This window comes from Caloenas nicobarica, chromosome 1 (assembly GCF_036013445.1).
Source record: "Caloenas nicobarica isolate bCalNic1 chromosome 1, bCalNic1.hap1, whole genome shotgun sequence".
Lineage (NCBI taxonomy): Eukaryota > Metazoa > Chordata > Aves > Columbiformes > Columbidae > Caloenas > Caloenas nicobarica.
In genome coordinates, this window is record NC_088245.1 from 113299522 (window position 1) to 113319534 (window position 20013).

General features: G+C 41.2%; 1 protein-coding gene across 15 annotated transcripts in view; it reads right to left on the minus strand.

Annotated features, from left to right (window-relative positions):
- DMD (dystrophin) overlaps window positions 1–20013 on the minus strand; it is a 1281342-nt gene that overhangs the window by 42387 nt on the left and 1218942 nt on the right. For all 15 annotated transcript variants that reach the window (XM_065627016.1, XM_065627025.1, XM_065626998.1 and 12 more), the window contains 4 exons: window positions 18318–18403; window positions 15488–15645; window positions 7021–7187; window positions 4804–4915 (listed from right to left, as the gene is read on the minus strand). In XM_065627016.1, coding sequence (XP_065483088.1) covers window positions 4804–4915; window positions 7021–7187; window positions 15488–15645; window positions 18318–18403 — 523 coding nt within the window. The remainder of the gene's footprint in view (window positions 1–4803; window positions 4916–7020; window positions 7188–15487; window positions 15646–18317; window positions 18404–20013) is intronic.

The window sequence follows — 20013 nt, forward strand, 5'->3', positions numbered from 1 at the left end:
GACTCTCACCATATACTCATCATCTATATCCCATGGACTTGCTAGTCTGTGAAAGTTAGACCCTTACTCTCGGTACATTTTCTTTCCAGTTTCCCTTCTCAGCCTCCTCTGCCATTAATATTTCAAAGACACACAAAAAGCAGGTGGGAGCAGCTGAAAGCTCTTAGATCAGTTATTTCTTCCTGCGCCTTTTTAATCTGAAGCTAGCAGGAATTTAAGATCAATACCATGAGGAGAGTACAATCTGCACAAAGTTTTCTACTCCCTTGCCTGCAGTCAGCTTTCCTCGCTGCTGTAGAGACCAGCAGAGGAGCACAAAGTGGAATTAGTTTCCTGAAGACCAGGATGAGGCAGGAAGAGTTCAAAGGATGTCTGCAGGGAAGACGCAAGACTTCTTGTGAGCCTGATTAAGAGTTGGGAGATTTTCGGAAGAATTTAAATGGAAGACTGTGGTTAGTCAGGCTGCACTCCCTTCTCCGCACCTCGCAGAGACACTCAACCCTGAAATATTGCTCTGCTACAGTAAATTAAGTTCTTCCTGACCCACGTAATGATATTGCTTCTCCAGTGTATCTAATTTGAACGAAAGAAATGAGGGAAAAGTTAATCTTTCTGACATTTTTTAATGAGTTCTATGCCTTCTATTTAGAGAGGAAGGAGGTGCTGGGACCTATCAGTCAAGGCAGCCTGCACAGAGCTGCTGAAACATAGATGTATATACTTTTAACGATTGCCTGGGTAGAAAAATTAAGGATGCACCTGAAAAATGATCTGCAGAAAGGCTGAAACACATTAACAGAGAGGACCAAGATCCCTGTACTTATGAAAACTAAAAGCTTCATGTAAAGCTGGAGAGAATTCAGCTTTCTTTCCAGTCAGTCTGCCTGGCAGGAAAATTCTATGTGAGCAATGACTGGCAGAGAAGTGACATCGCAGAACCTACAAGCCAGTACAGCAGCATCTGTATTTTCCAGAAACTGAGATAATGTTCAACAATATTAAGTATCGCTTCCTCAGAAGTAAAGACATTTTGGGGAAGGGAGGTATTAAGTACGCCCAAATCACCCAGAGGACTCGGGAAGGCGGATTTACTGAGGCGGCCTCGAATGTCCCAGCAGGAGGGAATTCCCTCTGCCATCTGCAGTGCCTGCTAGGAGAGCTCCTAGCCAGGCTGGCATCAGGAGAGCACACAGAGCACATCAGCTGGGAAGAGAGAAAAACTTTTAATATTTAGTCTCCACATAAATGGATTAAGCACAGCTTTCTGTCCAGTTTGTTCTCTCGTGTCATTTATAGACATTTATTCCTGCCTTGTCTGTTTTCAATGTGAACACTTTCCATTGCATTTGACTGTAATTTGGATTAAGTGTTTTCAGGTATGATTAACAATAAAACACTCTTTGCTTCAACATTCCTGGGACTGTTACTCCACTTTGTTCTTCTGAACCTTCTGCACAACAATCAAACACTAAAAAAGTGTGTTTGCACAGAAACATCCCAATCTAGCTGGTAGCACAAGAATCCCAAGAAGAAAATATATCTTCTAGTGGCAACTAGAAGTATCAGGTACCTCTCATGCGATCTAACTGCCATTTAAAAAATGTTCAAGGAGCACAAGAAAGGCAAAGAAAATGTGATTATTATGTGGACAAGATGATAAACTGAGGCTATTTGCAGCCAAACTTTCTGATTTATTCCACAGATGCTTTTTACACATGATTTTCAGAGTAAATCCGAACCAAAATTCTCAGCAGAACTAGTTTTCGAGGAAGAAACAGTGGAGTTTCAGCACCCCAGCTCTCTTAAATCAAAACAATACATAGGCAGCTGGGTCGAGCATGTTCCAAAACTATACCAAAATGAAAATTATTTCATAAGAAATAGTTCTTCATATTCATATAAGAACTTTTATCACCATCTGACTTCTCCCGGTTTGGTTTAAGAAAGTGCTTTGCCAAATCCCCACCCCAGAGCTCAGCCCCAATTGTAAACACTGGCTGTAGACAGGTATCTCCGTTTGACATGCTTCCTTCTAACAAGGTGTTTTTTACCCTGGTGTGTAACTGTTCATTAAACCCAAACAGAAAAATGATACTACATGTAAATCCCAGTCTAAAAGTTGCCTTCTATGCTTTATTTGAAGCATATTTAAAAGTCACCTCTCTTTGAACCATAAAATGAGCGGTGTTTCTTTCAGGAATAATTGTGGCAATTTTTCTGTCTAAATGAAAATGAGGGAACTGCCTTGCCCTTTTTCTGCCTCAGCCTTTTGCAGGAGAGGAGAAGTTATCAAATCCCTCAGATATTTCATGTAAGTTCTCAAATCTCCCCTAAGCAGAATTGAAGACTGCAGTGCTCCAAAATTTCCTGGACATAAGAGGAAGGGGGAATAAAAATACCAAAGACTTCATTGTGCACATCTAGCTATTGCAAAGATACATCAAAGAAGGCATCAAATGTCTTCTGTCTGCCAAAATGCATTTTAAGGTGAGAGATTTGTCTGGAGGAAGAGGAAAAAATGCTCTCCCACCTGCAAACCCCTTTTCATTCATTTAGAAAACAATTACATACTACACATGATAGCTTCAGTGGATGTCTTGTTGAGTCACACAGTACTTGGGTTTATTTTTTCAATAGCAGCAATACAAATAAGATCAGGGCTTGCTGTGCGTCACATTCACTTTTTTTTTCCCCCAGTTAATCCTTTTCTAATTCAACTGGCTGCTGGTGCAGTCAGGCACAGCACATTAGCACGGGCTGCTGGAGTTCAGGATTCACAAAAAAATGTACTGGCTGTGAATGGTTCTTTATTCTGAATCCAGCAATCTGGATGCGGTTGCAGGTTTTCTGTTCACCACTGTGTTCACCTATTAGTAACCTGTATTTTTAGGGAGAACAGAAACCTGCTGGACCCCATGTGGCACTGAGCTGCTGCAGGTTGTGGGGGTGTCTCACAATCCCTTTTCGTTTCTCTCTCCTCAAAACACATCTTATGAACAGGTTCAGAATACAGCAGCAAGATGTTGATATGTGCACTCTATGCGTCATTCATAAATCTCCCATGTCACTTATTTGCAAGAATAAGAGTGGCAAACTGCAAAACAAAACCGCAGCCAGTTCAGCGGGGAGGAATTCAGCTGCGGCTGGATGGAATGCTCCAAGGCAGCCGGTCATTTGCTCGCTGTGCCTGTGACTGGGACCATGACAGTCTGCTCTAGGAATGCCTGGGATGGAGAAATCTGTTCAGACCTGCCCAGGCAGCCCCAGCAGATCCCCTGACTTGCGCAGCAGCTCAGGCAAATCGCCCTTTCCAGCGACCTCAGCCCCTGGGGGACGACACTGAAAAGTAGCAGCCAGTGAATACCCACAAAAAGCTCGCAAATGCACATTAATTGCCCTCGCTGAGATTCAGATTAAATACTGCCATTTAAGTGATAGAGTAAAAGTCGATAGATAATGTAAATAAATATCCATGGATTGAAACTAACAAGAATACTGGTTTTGCTTTACTATAATATTTTAGGGGAATACCTTTTTCTCCCTCTTTCCTAAGTTCCTAAGAAAACCTGAGAGTCTTTACTTCATTTCAGCCATGCCTTTCTGTTTGGATGAAGATGTAAAGACTGTTCATATAATTTCACAAGGCTAGCCCATGTGTAATTTTGATGCTTTATTTTCACCATTTAGATTTGACCTGCAGATGAAAGTAGAAGACTACCCTGTTTCCTCAAAAATAAGACAGGGTCTTATATCAATTTTTGCTCCAAAACCTACTACCTTTTTAACACGTATAGCTGCCTGGACACTATTTAAATTGACTTTTTAATGAACTGTGACTAGGGCTTATTTTTGGAGTAGGGCTTATATTTTGGGCATCCTCAAAAATCCTGAAAAATCATGCTAGGGCTTATTTTCAGGGAAACAGGGTAGGGACCACCCCATCACATGACAACCAGCGAGTGCACTGCTTCAAGACTACCACAAACAAGTGCAAGGGCAGCTAAAAGCTCAGTTGTGCTGCCTTGTGGAGGGGTGACTTGAGAGCTCCTCTAATTTATGCCCCTCTGCGCTGGTCATGAATGGTCAAAAAAAAAAAAAAGCACACTGACAGAGTAATATGGAATTTCCTTTGCCAGCTGTCTCGTATGAAAGAAATGTTTACGCAGAAGCGATCCTTTTGAGAGCTGTGAAACAAGGTTGGAGACCCTCACAACACCATCAATGCAGGACATCTGCACTGTGCTGCACTGAACACCCCAGCTTCCAGTCTTCAGAAATGAAATCTCACCTGCTACTCTTGAGAACTTCCCTGGTATTTTATGTCATCAAGTGATCATACAATACAATGGTACCACTAAATAGTAAAGAGCCTAAAAATGCAATTGTAGTGTTGCAGGGAAAACAAGTGAAGCGGCGACTTGCTGAGGAAAGGAAATAAAATCTCACACTGATATGGAGAAGCATTGTGCCCTAAGATACCAATGAGTATTGGCACAAATCACAGGCTTCCTGCAGGATCCATAAAGTGAACTATGGCACTGAATGCAGAACAGGTCATTAGCATGTGGTAATACATTACGACACAGCATTGTACAAACAATGCACTTCAATTTACTTCAGACCATTGGAGTATCTTTTACTAAGCATCAGAAATTGCTGGCATGTATAGTATATAAAAGGTGATACAATTATAAGAGGGGAAAGAAAAGCCACCCAAACGCTCCATTACCTTGCACATAGGAAATGAAGTTTTTCCTTTCTACATAAGAAGGGACAGTAAGGGTCAGTAAAACAGCTACTTACTGGTGTGCAGTATTCCACCATGGGATAGTGCATTTTATGACCTTTTGCAACACGGCCAGAGAAGAAGCAACTTTGGCAGATGTCATAGTTAAAGTGCTTTAAACTTCTGTACCTAAAAGAGGAGGAAAAGAACCCACAGCTTCAGAACTTTGTACGTGAATGCTTCATATCAGCTTGTCAAGTTTTCTGCGTTAGTAAGTTCTCTTCCCTGGCGTGCAATGCTGGGCAATGCTCATCCGCCACCGAGGGACAGCTATTGCTGCCTCACATGTTGGTTTATCAAAGATCTGAATCTTCAAGGACAATTTTAACATTGGGTAACAGCAAAAATTTCTACACAATCACTCTCTCTTAACATACAAAGACACTACCACACTTTTTGTTTCTATAATGCTAACTTCAGTTCTTTTCCTCATCATCATGATTCCTAACACAGAATGTCCCGAGGAAGTAAAATTCAAGTAAGTAACACCCTCCTCAACAAGTCACTCCAGGAAACTCCTAAGTGCCGCACACAAGGCAGGAATTTGTTTGTGTCCTTCCCAGCACCTCTGTCAAAACTATTTTCCTGTATGGCATTCCATCCGCGCAAAACTCCAAATATGCTTTTGGGCCCTTATTTAATCTCATCAGCTCTGTGAGGCAGCTAACTGTTGTATCTGCTATGCTGAAGTGTTTGAAAGAGCCAGAGGCATAAGGGTTGTCTTGTTCCAAATACGCAAAGCAGTTCAGTCACAATGACCTCAAAAGGACATTGTTTTACACATAACGAGGCACACAGTATTAGCTTTCTAAAAGCCTTCCAATACAGTATCTTTTTGTCAAGTGTGTACACAAGGTTTCAATGACTTGCAAAGCTAGAGAAAAAATTTGCGACAGATTCAACTATCATGATAATAGATTTGTTATATAAATTTAAGAGCCAGATGAGATCAGACAAGTAAAATGAGATGCAAACAGAGAGCTCCAGTGTCCACTTCCCGAGTTCTCAATGCTCACTACAGACTATCCATTCACTTGCTATCCTTTGATTTTCCAAGTGCTGCATTTTTCAATTCCACCTACTTGTCTTTGACTGTTTATAAAAAACCCATGTAATTCAGTAGTTTCAAAAACTGTATCTGGGAACAGGAAAATCAGACTTTGTGGATGTGTTGAACCACTCACATCCCATCCCTAGCTCTTCCTCAGTAATATTTATCATTTCTGAGCTTAGATATACAAGCGGAATAAAAGCAGAAGGAGAAGAATTTAGGGGATTAGAGGAACAGCCTCACTGAAGAAAACCTCAGATTCAAAACAAAGCGATACTCCCATTATTTCTCCCATTTCCCACTGCCTGTGAAATTGCATGTGAGAAAGCACTGCCCCACTACAGGCACAAAAGCAACATGCATACTCTCGCAGGTTAAAGCAAAACGATGGTTTTTCTGTGTGATACTGCTTGCTGCTGTTGTCTATCTGGATTTTAGAAACAAAACTACAGAAAGCTCTTTGTAAACAACACGATACCATAGCAGAAGAAATGCCAATGGTAAAAAAAGACCGTGCATAAAAAGGACAGAAACCACACAATGCAGCTATTGTGAAGCAAAGTGATAAAACAAGTCTAGGCATAATTGAAAGTGAGTATTTACTTAGCTGCTAAGTGGCTTCTCAACAGGCATACCAACACACAGCCATTTTACAACACGGTGACTTATTCATTGCCATAGCAACCATGCTGTCGATCCAGATGTTGAAATAGACCAGCAACATTTCCCCCACTCCAGGTTAATGTTCCACCAACTACATTCTTTCTCTGAGAAATGCACACGTAGCTTTGCGCGACTGCGAATTTTCAAGGCACTTCCTCGCTTTATACCATGACAGCAAGTATGACATTAGGATCCACTTCAAAAAAGGTAACCGTATATATACGACAGACCGAATGTAAAGCAAATCACATTAGTTGTGCGATCCACCAGTACTTTGGTTGAGGCACAGAAAGACTGGGACACAGAGGAAGGTCCACATCTTAACTGACAGATTATTTTTGCTCCCTTCAACTCTTGCATCACTGTACCCAGTCTAGGTGTCATTCTCCCTTGTGCCCAATCGCAATCATTTTTTTCCCTGAACAACATGCATAAAACCAAGCGCGTGATTTGCCTGGAAACAAGTGGAGCCCTCGATCCGCTAAGCAGTAGCACAGATGGACAGGCAATCAATTTGTACCTGAATCCAATAATTGGACACTCCTTGCAGATGTTACACTTCGCCTGGTGTTTGGCGGTCTCGGCAGCGGCCACCCTGTGCAGGACGGGCAGCCACACCATGGACTGGGGCTCCAGCCGCATCCAGTCCAGGAACAGGGCTGCCTCGATCTCTGGCTTGTTGTTGGCCTGTAACACAGGGGGAAGAAAGACAAGGGCTGAGCACGGGTGACCTGTCTGCTACAACATCATTAACAATACAAGCCATTCGTTTCCTGCATACTCTGTATCTTTTCCCTGAATATACTCCAGCTTTTCCCCTAGTACAGTCATTCATTAAAAAAAAAAAAAAAAAAAAAAAAAAAAATCTCCAGCATCTGCCTTCAAGCCAGGAACTGAACACTATCATTAATGTTTCAAATCTCTCTTTCTCTTATTCCCTATGACAATAGACAGCACTACCGTGCCACTGTCACAAAGAAAATCATCCACCTACAGGATCGCCTTTGATGCCTGATCTTGTGTTTTCCATCTGTCTTATCTGAGCCTGCATAGCACTGCTTCTCACCTGTTTTACAAACAGCTTGTTATCCAAGCCCTAAAAACTGCAAGTCTTTTGATCAAAATTCCTTTTGCCTTAACATCCTTCATTATTACACTGACCTTTCTTCAAAATTAATGCATAGGGAAGTTATTTAAATCCCGTCTCAAGCCTGTTGTTGAACATGTAACCTCCCTGTCTCCCTTAAATGCCCCAAAATCCCTCTTCCCACCATATCATCTCTAAATTTTCTGTCATTGCCTACAAACACAGTACACTTTTGCCACACAGAATACAATCGATTTAGCCTCATATTCCATTACTTCCCACTTCGGCCTCTTTGCCAACAGCAGAGGAGCCTATGAACGCTTCCAGGCAGCCCCATTCCTCTGCTGCCTTCCCATCACGTCCTAACTGGTGTGATTATTTCAGGTGTCTCTTCCACGGCAATTTCATTGCAGCTCGCACCACGCACACACCAAAAAAATCCTTGTGGGTCCCTTCCAACTCAGGACATTCAATGATTCTGTGAAATGATATACTGTTCCTATCTAGCAGCACCTACGGTATGGAAAAAGAAACAGCAAAGAGACGAGAAACACAAGGCAACAGGGGACAACAGCGATCTGCCTGCTTGGGCAGAGGTCCCACCGTACGGGCAGACCAGCCACTGCAAAGAACAGTGCAGAGTAAAGGCAAAGGAGCATCAAAAGGGACTTCAAGGAAAATGGCAAAGTGTCTGAGTCAACGTTTATGGGGAACGTGTCTCCGGTGTGCCGTATGGTGCAAAGCCAGTAGAAAACTGCTTATCTGAGAACCTGGGAGCTGGTTTCAGCGTGGAAAGCGAGGTGATGGATCAGGGGAAACAGCGAAGGGATCTGGCGGGGAGGACGAGAGGGAGGACAGGTCGGCACAGGGAACAGCCCAAGCAATGAAGAGGGACACCGTCCCGTTCCATTTCTCTAAACCACCACTATGTGCTAATTCAAATTCCTTGAGACACTTCCTTCCATGCTACTCAACAGAAACAGCATATTTATGGGCTGAACATATTTAAACCCTCTGCTTTCCTTCTCCAGGCTTTCAAATACAGCCCTCAGCAGGCCAGTATTTTATATTTCAAACTTCACAAGGCAGACTGTCTTCCTTTGTGGTTCCAAACCTATTTGAAGCATTTAAATAAATAATAAGCATTAATGTATCATGTACATGGACCAAGATAAATAGGCGATTGAGTGCTGACATTTTTTATGCTTGCTCTCAGTTACTTTTCCAGTTTCTCATAAAATGAGTTTAATATGACCTAGCTAAAACCTTATTCAACTAAAAATGCTAGCAACAAATTTGGAGAAAAAATATCACAACTGATCTAAAGGAGAGAGAGCTATAAGGAAAACCAATGAGTGGGGTTTTTTTCTTTTATTTTTAAGCTAAAACTGTTTATAATCTTGACAAACAAATTAACTGATCAATACTTGAACACTGAGAAAAATGCAAAGCCTCCTAGACAGAAGTCCTGGCCACAACAAAGACGTGGAAAAAGCCCTCCAGAATATATCCTGAATAATGCATTGCATTAAAATTGACTTAAAATGCTGCTGCAATACTCTGGTTAATTAGAAACAAAGAGATGTTTTTGGTCGGTGCTTTCTTCTTGAGATGCTAATTTGGGAAATAATCTAGAGACTCCTATGACTTCATTTAAGATCCACATATATGGGTTTCTAGTACAGTCATACACTCTCTTTTTGGATGTTTGGGGTAAAATCATCAAACCACAACATATCCACACTTGTTCAGATAAAGTCCCCCACAATTTAACATTCACTACAGTTCTAATATGAAATGGAATAACCTTTTGTTTTCACACACTGAAATATTTCTGAAGACTTCTGCATTCCAACTCCTCTGGTTTGTCATGTAGCTACAGAATTTAGGAACCCCTCAAAGAAAAGAGAGAAAATCAAAAGTAAAATCAAATCCAGTCAACACTGGCAACAGAATTTGTTTGGAACAGCGGGTACTACCTTCTGCTGCAGGATATCCGTGAATTCAATAGAATTAATCCTAGAACTCTCCTAAGATAAAGGCATACTTATAGAATACGATCATCTATATGTCTATTTTTCAGCTAGCAGCCAGGGCAGTAGAGGGGCTGTGGGGAGACTTTCTGTGGCTCACTCAGTAAGCCAGCATCAGCCAGGAACTACGCCAGCAAACCACAACCCTGTCTCGCGGACTACACTTTCTATACAGAGGTCCTCTAAGCCTCAAAAAAATTTTAAGAGGATCTCTTTAGTACGCCATTCCTAACAGAAAAACATGAAGTGTACGGAAATGCTGCAGCGCAAGCTGCAGTCAGAATAAGAATGAGCCGCTCAAAGCGCTGCTCTCCACTTGTGGCTGCTTTAAATTTGCAGGGAAAAATATCACGTCGATGAAAGACTTTCTGTAACACCCAAAGATCTATTTTAATTTTGCAATCACTGTCAATTGCCAGCAGCCCCAATGGCTGCCTACCCAGAGCTCCGCACGCTGGCTGTACAAAACCTGTGCTCAGGGAGATTAGGTGCATTAAAATGTATCAGAACTGGTTCTGAATTATATTACATGAAGATTTAAAGCCACGTGGAGAAAAGCTGGTCAGGGCCAGACAGTATAGGACAGACAGCTCTCGACTGTTCCCTGAGCTGCTGATTTTTTTAATAATCTCTAAATCCAGTAAAGGCGGCAGCAGCTCAAGATTTTATATAAGGGAAAAAGCCTGAATTCAGCCAGTTCATATCTGAACCAACAAGATCGAACTGTAAAGAATATTAATGGTTCTTCTCTTGAACACATTTCTGTGCAAGTCCCGATTTTTATGGTAATAACAGAGTGAATCATAAAGTAAAATTCATAAAGCCCCTTCCAGCTTACAAGTAACAATTTGTTATGAGAGACATTCAAATTCATTATGCTCCAGACATCTGTTTTTGAGTATTTACTTTGCAGAAACAATGGGGGAATAGGAATTTGGGTGGTGCTAGCATCTTTATGCAAAACTTGGTAGCCAAATTTTTCAGATTTTTACCCCTCTTTTTTCAGCTAGCAGTTTAAAAAATATTCTGTGCTATATTAGCTTTATCTGTTCACAATATGAAATATGTTCCAAAATACAGTCATGATTTTACGTGAACAATGTGATATAGTTTTGGACAGAGTTAGACAATCTAGCGCAAATTTGTGATAATATTTTTCATTAGTTATATTCTGTTTATGTGCAGTGTAGGAAAATAGTTAGAAATAACTTAACATTGTTAGTTTAACGGTGCTTTAAATCTGGGATGGAAAACTTTATATTAGTCTAGGTAAATCTTATTTTGGACAGATCAAACTGAGGAATAGGATTCTTACGACTTATTATAGTTTAAAAATGCAGAGCAAGCCATGGATAGCAGAGCTTGTCTCCCCGGAGTCAGACCAAATCCCGCTCAATCTCACCTTCCACTCTAGAGTGGCTTTCTCAATATGTTTGTGTTCTCCCCATTGCTGGCTGGCAGGAAAACAAAAGTCAAGAACTAATCGTTTCCGAGACAAGTGCTGTTTCATGGTCAAGAGAGGATTATTATAAAGGTAACTTGTGGCAATAGATACTGCTTGCATCTGCCTCAACCCTTCGAGCAAATGCTTAAAATCAGTCCTTTGATCCCTTGCATTACATTTGATTGCATTATCTACCCCAGCCAATGTTTTTAGTGTTGTGGCAAAGAGTAATAAAATAAAAAAAACCCCATGAACCCAGAAGTGAACTAGTGTACAGTTTTATATCACCCACACTGGAAAAACATCTTCCTGCTCCCCATCCCCCACACCCTAAACCATTTTAAAATAGCTCTTCAAAGCAGTTCACTTGTAGGACTCTTCAAGAGTGCCTCCCAAAGTCAGGCACAGGTTCACAAAATCCTGCTGAAATAAAACCAGAATTGCTCTTTCATGACATTTACAACATAGCAGATTGAGAAAGGATTTGCTAGTTCCCTTAGGCCAGCTCTCCCCTGTCAGAGCCAAAAGCAGAATAAATATCCGATGAATAGAAACAAGGGCTACTGGATCTATCAAAAGAGATCAAGTTCCTCAAGAGGAACACTGCATTTTTATGTTATTTTCATATAGATCTCCGTATAACTATATATTGTTATTTGTACACAGTAGTGATATTTCCTGTTAAAAAAAAAACCAAAACAAACAAAAACCACAAAACAAACAAAACCACAACAAAACAAAAAACCACAAACCTCAAACAACAAACCACAAGACAGAAACCCCAAACCACCCCTCACAAAACAAGTGCCCAACCAATTCAAATCACAGCATTTATGTCCAAAGTCACTTTCGGGGTCCTGGCCCAGGATTTGCAATACTCAAACTCCATCTAAAAGGACTAACAGGCCCCTATTTTGGCTTTTATTTGTCTGAGCAAATACACTGGATTTGGACACAGTTAAGTGGTTGTAAAAAACAGGCTGATCTTGCCTTATTGTTGAGCAAGTACAAACCTTGAAATGAAGACTACACAACACAGAATATTAAAATACTTTCCTCTGTCGAAATGAAATAAAAGAAGGAGGTTTAAAATATGGATATTGATTAACTGTACATATTCTACTATTTCGTAGCTTCATCTGTACTAGTTTTTAACATCAAGTACACTCATGGAAGAAAGTACACTTAAAGCAGTTTGTAACAGAGAATCAAATATCCAAAATTTTACTGAGAAACAGCAAGAGACATTTTCATCTGATCTGCACTCTGTTTTCGCATCACATTTCTTAAACATCCCAATGTCACAGTAACTCAACCAAGGCAGTGATCTAAATTCCTAGGTCCTATTTATACTATACAAGGAAAGCATATTAATAATTTTCCACTGTGATTAAAACACAGCATGTCCTTCAGTCCATAACTATTCCCCATCCTGTTTACTTAGAAAATGTGCCCAATCACAGACCTAAAAGGAAAATACTTTCACACTGCAGTAGCACTTAATTCACTCAGTGCTTCACGGATCTATAGAGCACTTCGACGCAGTTTGAATCTTCAAGTGGTCATTAGAACAAGCTCTTCGCTCTCACTTAAAAAAGTTTCTGCTTTTGGTTTTTTTTTTTCTTCAAAATCTTAAAGCAGAAATTAATCTCCCTGCAGCAGGTAGGAAAGATGAGTCCCGTAACATCCTTTTTGTCCCACAGACTATCAGCACCTTTTCATATGTGAAGGCAGGAGCGGGCATCGGGCTGGCTGCTGCCAACAGCTGGGCTGGGAACTGGCCCTCCCCAGCCCTCATTCCAAAGGACTCGCACTTCAAACCAAAAAAGCTGGAGAGATTTCCCCTGTTATCGCAGGGAACAGTAAACATCCCTCTTTTTTTCTTTTTTTCTGCCGCTGTGCAGACAGACAAGGCCGTTGCCAGGGCACCTAACCTAAGGGGGCTGGGAAAGCCATTTCTGAAGCACACATTTGTTACAGACTCTGACATGACTGCAATTTATTGCTGGCTTATCATCACCAGAAAGAAGAAGAAAAAAAAATATCTAAAGAAAAAGCATTACTCACCGTGGGCGTACAAAGAAAGACTTAATTTAGTTTCCACACAGTAAACTATGAATTCCCACACTATTTTTAAAAATTGAATTATCTCACTTCAGAAAAAGGAGGCCCCCGGGAGCCCTGTGCCAACCCCCCTTGGCTGCCCAGCTCCTCCAGCCGCTCCCTGCTCTCCCCCCAGCCTGAAGACCCTCGTGCCCCCCACACCACCACCTTACACGAAAGGATCTCTCTGTACTCCTACCTTTCTCATGGAAAGGTCTCCTTCCCTCATCTCCATTCTTGGCTGCTCCTTTCTTTCATGCCTCACCCCACCCACCCTTCTGTTTGCTTCACCACTATTATTCCTACTCCTGCTTTTACCTTCCTTCCCTAAGGGTGGCCCTTTTTTCCCCCCCATTCCTTAGTTTCTCCTCTCTCGCCTCCATCAGGGCTCTCCCTGCCCTTGGATTTCTGCTCCTCTCTCTAGGACTCCAGTCCCCCTATTTTTGTATTTCCCTCCTCAGTTGAATCTCCCTACTTCCCCCTTTCTGGAAGATCATCTGTTCTGCTGCAACCCAGGTCGCAGACCATCCTCCCACTCTGCAAGTTAGAAAGGAGGCTTCACCTGGAGGAAAAAGAGAGGATGAAACTCCCCTTACTGCAGGTAAGAACAACACCTATTTTTCAGTGCAGGTAAGAGAAGGAAAACGCAGGCTTTCCACCCTTGTGATTTATGAACATGTCAAAGGTTATGCCCAGCTCTGCTTGGGCTGTTGCTAGGAACTCCAGCAGCTGGATGCGGTACAGCATTCAGCCTGCTGGCATATCTTCATTCGTAATGACAATGTTGCTAACTCATTTTATCAAATAAACATTTATTCCAAGGTCTGCTTCCTACTTTATAAAAATTGGTTTTGTGTGTTACATCACTATGAATTTTATTGGGTTTTTTTCCTAGCATAAACGCCATGTTTTTGTCAGATTCTGAGGTCACTTTCCTTATCAGTTTTTCAACAGTGTTCTAAGCACTGTTACCATTCACTTGGGAAAATGATAGGATGCGGTGAGTCCTAATTTCTGTGGAAGGTCATTTGCACAAATAAGCTTATGACCATGGATTTGCTGCAGCATCATTTTGTGCTGGTCTCACTTGAAAGCCCAGTACGGAACTTGCAGCTTGAAAGACATGGCAGGGTCTAACTCAGCTATGAAAGTTACTGTACATAGTTTATCAGCATGGGATATGGCCCTGTAAGACATTAATTTGGAAATGGCATCAAATACAGATTAGAACTATAAAAGGTCAAGATATGAATGAAGAAATGGGAAAATGTGCATCCTGTAGAATTAATCTGTTAGAAGAAGTGTAAAAAACACAAAAAGCAAATGTCCCATCACATCTGAAGTTTGCAGCGATTTTAGATTCTTTTCATAGTCACTGTGTCAGACTACTTCCAAGCATTAATATTCATTGAAAAAAACTTGCTGTGTTTTGCTTGCTACAGAATTGAAACTACTACATAATGAAACTTGCGCAGCAGGCAAAAAAGCAAACAACCCCCCCTGCCCCCAACCAAACAAAAGTCCCCCAGGGATAGGGTTATGGGATGGGAAAAAGAGAGTTTCTTCCATTGTAATGTAGAAGATGCATTGAGAGTTAATCACAGAGCATACATTACCTCCCCTCCTCTACCTTTTCATTAAGCAGCTGTCTTCATCTTGTGCATTCTGCTGGTGGTTAGGATAAGGATGAATAATTCCCTTAACTCTCTTCTTCCCCAGCTTAAATAATTTACGAGTTTGAAAAAGAGCCTCTAGTTCGCTGGGCATTCCTCAACAGAAAGGATGGGAATTTTCAATATTCTTTAAAGAAAACTGGCATTATCCATTCAGGCAGTGGAAGGAGCTCCTCAAGTGCTCCTTGCTCCTAGACAGCACCGCAGGCAGTCGCTCCTTTCCTATCGCTCCCCTGGGCTCCTGGCTGTCACTGGTAGGTATATGCCCAAAATTCAGATTAACCATTGCTGTTCACCCACGGCAGCAATAAATGGTGATCTACTGCTGGCAATAGAAACCCGTAAAATCAGGAGCTGCTGTAACAAAGACTTAAACTGTTTGCAAGGTTCAGTTACAACATAAGCCTTGATGACAATTACTTGCTATCAACAATAGCGCAATCTGGGCTTTTTCCACCATGGCCAGAGAAACGGGCTAATTCAAATCCATTTCGTCAAAGGAATGGTTTAATACAGCGATGAACAGCACTATTAAATAACCCTCAGTACCCTAACCCTTCCAGTTTTTCAATCCTCTGCAGAATGGCCAGGCTACCTCGCCACGAAATCCAAGTCAGCAGGTTAACAGCGAGCAAAGGTGAACTTACGAACTGGAAGCAGCTTCTGACGCTGGGCTCGATGTTGCTGCCCCCGAAGGAGGCCACCTCCCCCAGCTGCCGGGGGATCTGGATGGAGTCGTGCAGCAGCAGCCCCAGCCGGCGCTGGTCGCAGAACCCGGTGGAGCTGGCCACCTGCTTGAACAGGTCTGCAGGGGGGAAAAGGACACCCGTGGTGAAGCATCGCAACCGGGAGACGGCAAATAGCACAGAGTCTGCACCCCTCCAAAGGCTCACAAGGGCGCTCAGCAGCCTTGGCAGATGTGAACACAAACACGTCTTCAGTTTGGCAGCTTCTCTCCCCATAAACACTGTTTGTTGTTGTTGGTTTTTGTTTTATTTCTTAATTTTTATTTTTATTGGGGGGGGGAGGAGGGATTGTCATTGCTGTTGTTATTTTTTGTTTTGTTTCGTTTTTCTGTTGAATAAGCAGTCTACTGATAATTTTTAATAGCATTATTTGCTTGTACCTGGGAAGAAAGGCCATTATAACACAGCACCTGTGGCACTACTGATAATAGCAGCTGTAATATTATAACACAGCAAACTAAACAGTGGGATCTTCGAGCCACAACAATATAAATGATTTTAAAATATTGTTTAACAGTAAAATAACCTCATACAACACACAGCACATTTTGAAGCCTTAGCAATCAACCTACAGCTCAGAGAATCCATTTCTCCTTCAACTGAGTTGAACTGAAAAACAAGAGCTTCCTAACTTCGATATGTCATAATTTTTTAATCCAAGAGTATTTCTAAAATGAAAGAAAAACATTACAGTACAACAGAACCTGCCATCTGCCGGGAACGTTAATATCATATCAAGCTTTCATTTCTGAAGCGAAATGTCACTTGAAGCCATGTTCTGTTACTGAATCATTCTAGAAGAGAATCCTTACAGGAAAGAATTACTGTCCCTTTGTAAACTCAAGGTAATTGGGTGGGAATTAGTTATGCTATACACACACTGAGGAAGTTTTAGAGTTCATAAGAAAAATCAGTTTAGCATTAACTGAAATATTTATTTGGTAATATCCCTGTTGACAACACATGACCTGAATAAATTCTCCTTACTTTTCAAGGAGTTAAAAAAAAAAAAAAAAAAGAGAGACAGCTAGAATAAAATAATACCCTTTTTTTGGAGTCGCCTTAATATTTCACCTGACACCAGGGATGCAATTATAAAGGTGCTTCAGCACTGCTCAAGATAACTTTCCTAGCACTGCTTTGACACCTGTTTTCTTCCAAAGGAATAAAGGAATGGATAGAGAAAGAATTATTTTTTAATTACAGGAGTTTCACTCTTGCCAAGTCTAGTTTTACAATAAATAACTTTGGGATAAATCCTTCCACCACCTCTGCAAGCCTGAAGACTTGTGCTCTAGCACAACCAACTCTGTTCGACTGCATAAATGAGAGAAAAAAAATTTAGGAGTGCGACTCACAGCATACTTGCAGCAATACTAATGGCAACTGCACCATGACTTTGGCATAGATGGTGAAGCCAGATCACAGCCTGGCAGAGACAATTCCTTCCTCTCGCACAATGATTGAACTTGTGTTCTACAACCTTAAAAAGCGGGGTATGCGTTACTGCGCACACACACTACAGGAGACTATAAAATAAGAATATATATTTTTTTTAATAACTTTGACAATCCTCAATGAAATATCATTTTGAAAAATATCTGTACTGAGTAATTTTCTTTAAAGATTTTCTGAATACTTTCTCACCACATGCACACCACATGAAACACCTAGAGACCTAAACTGTGACACAGTAATTGCCCTAAAATCTGATCCAATTATACATAGTCATGCACAGATGCTGTTGTTGGAACTTTCTGGTTTCTCGGTAGTGTTCAACTTTCACTAGTAGAAGAACAGAATAATAACACATGATGAAGAACTGCTATGTTACTGGGTCAAATACTAAAGGTTGGGGGTTTTGTTTGTTTGTGGTTTTTTTTGTTGTTGTTGTTTGTTTGTTTTTTAATCACATGAATGACTGATACCAGTTAATTTAACCAGAAAGTTACTCTCCAGAGCTACTCTTACCAGTAGATCTTTTCTGGATCCTAGTCTCACTAGTGAACTGATTCATTAGTCAGATAAAACTAAAACTTCAAGTGGAATTTTCAAGTATTTCAGGATTTGGCCTATTAAAATATGCGAAATTTGCATACCTTTAATATTTATTTAAAGACAGAAACCATATTTAAGCACAGCGTACAGAATAAGACCCCGATTACATTGTGGAAAACATTTAAAAAATATATTATATTTTAAAATGCTGTAATGCAAAATGTCCTGTATTAAATCAGTGGTCTTCAAAGAGAAGGTTGCATCCACTACTGGGGGTGCACAAGACTAAACTTTGGGGTGTGGTATGAAAATATTTTTTCGTTCTATTAATAAATCAAAGCAAAAAAACCTAAAAAGAGTGTTTATTTCATCTTTATCTCATACTTTTTTAATTTTAATTTTTGCTTATGTTTTATAATGTATGTAATATATTAGTACAGTGGAACACATATATAATTTATAAATAAATATACATCTATTGGGGGTGCACACTCAAACTTTTTACCGATTGGGCTGCATGATCAAAAAAGTCTGGGGACCACTGTGCTAAAGTACCTTAAACCATACTGAACAAATACCTTAAAAGTACAAGGTGGAGCAAATTAACACACTTCCCATCTGGACTACCTAAAATAATGCCTCTGTATGCTACTGAAATGTTTATGCAATAAACAGGAGGAATGAAAACAGAAAATAAACATAAACTAAAACCAAAAGACATATATTGACTTACATCTATACTTATCTTCCAGGTGTGCTTTACAAAGGGATACAACACCAGTTTTGAAAGATAAGACACGGATCCTTCCTGTTCGACCCCTAAAGAAAATGAAACATAGGCTGATAAGATGATCCATTCAGGTCATAATTTGTTTACTATAAGGATGTTCACCACAGTACTGTAGCGGTCATAAATGAAGTCCCACACAGACCCATGCTGCACAGCACACGTTGGCCAGCTATTAGATATGCTAGAAATGAAATATAAAATATGGTTCTGGCTCCACAAGTGCAGTTGAATTGGATTGTGCCATTGTACCGATTGAACCACAAATGGTCTCTTTTTTTTATGACAAAAATGGGAGTAAGAAGGCTTTAGCCTATGCTTATTTGAACAGGCTTCTCTGTGAACTGCTGCTGAGCTACTCGCAGGGAAGACGGGGTCCCTGACAGAACAGAAAAGCACCCCCTTTTCCCAAAGACAATAAAATTTCACTTTCATTCAAAATGCGACGTAGCAGCCATTTATAGAAAGTCTTTGCTTACTGTCTGTCAGCCTTGCCCCGACTTGTTTGAGAAGGCAAGACGGAGCCAGGCAGGAAAACGCAGCCCCCGCCAGCAGCGCGCGGTGACAGAGGCGCTTGGAAGACGTCCAGGTGAGGGATGGAGCTTGTCCAGACACCACGCGAAGGCAGCCAGGCTGCAGAGCGATGCCATCAACGAGACATTGTGCCTTCTGAGCTCCTCCTCACGGCACCCAAACCTGTCCCAAGGGGCTGGTACGCGCCCCCTCAGCCCCTGTGCTGCCCCCCTCAGCCTTCCCCCCACGCTCCCTCCTGCCCGAGGATGTGCCTGTCCCGCTACTTTTGCTTTTTAATGTGACTGTGGTAAGAACATCCTCCTCTGCGCTGCAGGCACCGCAGCAGCAAACCTTCACTTCTTCTCTCAGTCATCTGGTTTAGCCCAATTTACTTCCCCCAAGACTTTTATTTGTGATAGCATTTCAAATATATAACATCTATTGCAGACAAAGACATATACGACATAGGAAGCTAATGCCTAAAACCGACTTTTTTTTGAAGCAGAGCCTTATCAACAGTTTTGAAGCGTCACCAGTAAGAACACCACTGTGAATAAGAAAAATCGTGCACAGGCATGCCACAGTCATGCACGAGGCTGCACTGTTCAGCGAAGATGCCTGTTGTCTTTTTAATCCTATGAAAGCGTAGTAGGAGCCAGCGGTGCTCATTTACCCACCCACCTCCCTGCAAACCCTATAAAAGGTACAGATGGAAACGGGCGGACGAAGCCGAATTTACAATTTGCAGCCTTTTACTAAAGAATCTTGCATTTTTCATCACGAATAAGCATTTGTTGTTTACCTATGCTTTCCAGACTCCACTCCTCTTACTCCTCTCCCTCAAATCTTTTCCAAATGAATTATCATCTGTGCCCTGAGAAACTCCTGCTGATGAATACCAGGCTCGTGCAAATTATACAGGAGAAAAATGTAGAATGATGATTTCCCTGCAAGGCATTTTAAATTGAAACTTGCATGAATCGTGAGTTGTTCAGTTCATTCTCCTCTCCTCCCAAGTCAAACCAATAATTTAACATGCTACTGCAAATGAGCATGAGCGACTGATCAATTAAAACAAATCTGAAACGTGTGGGATTTGCAGAGCTGTGCCCATAATTAGATCAGTCAT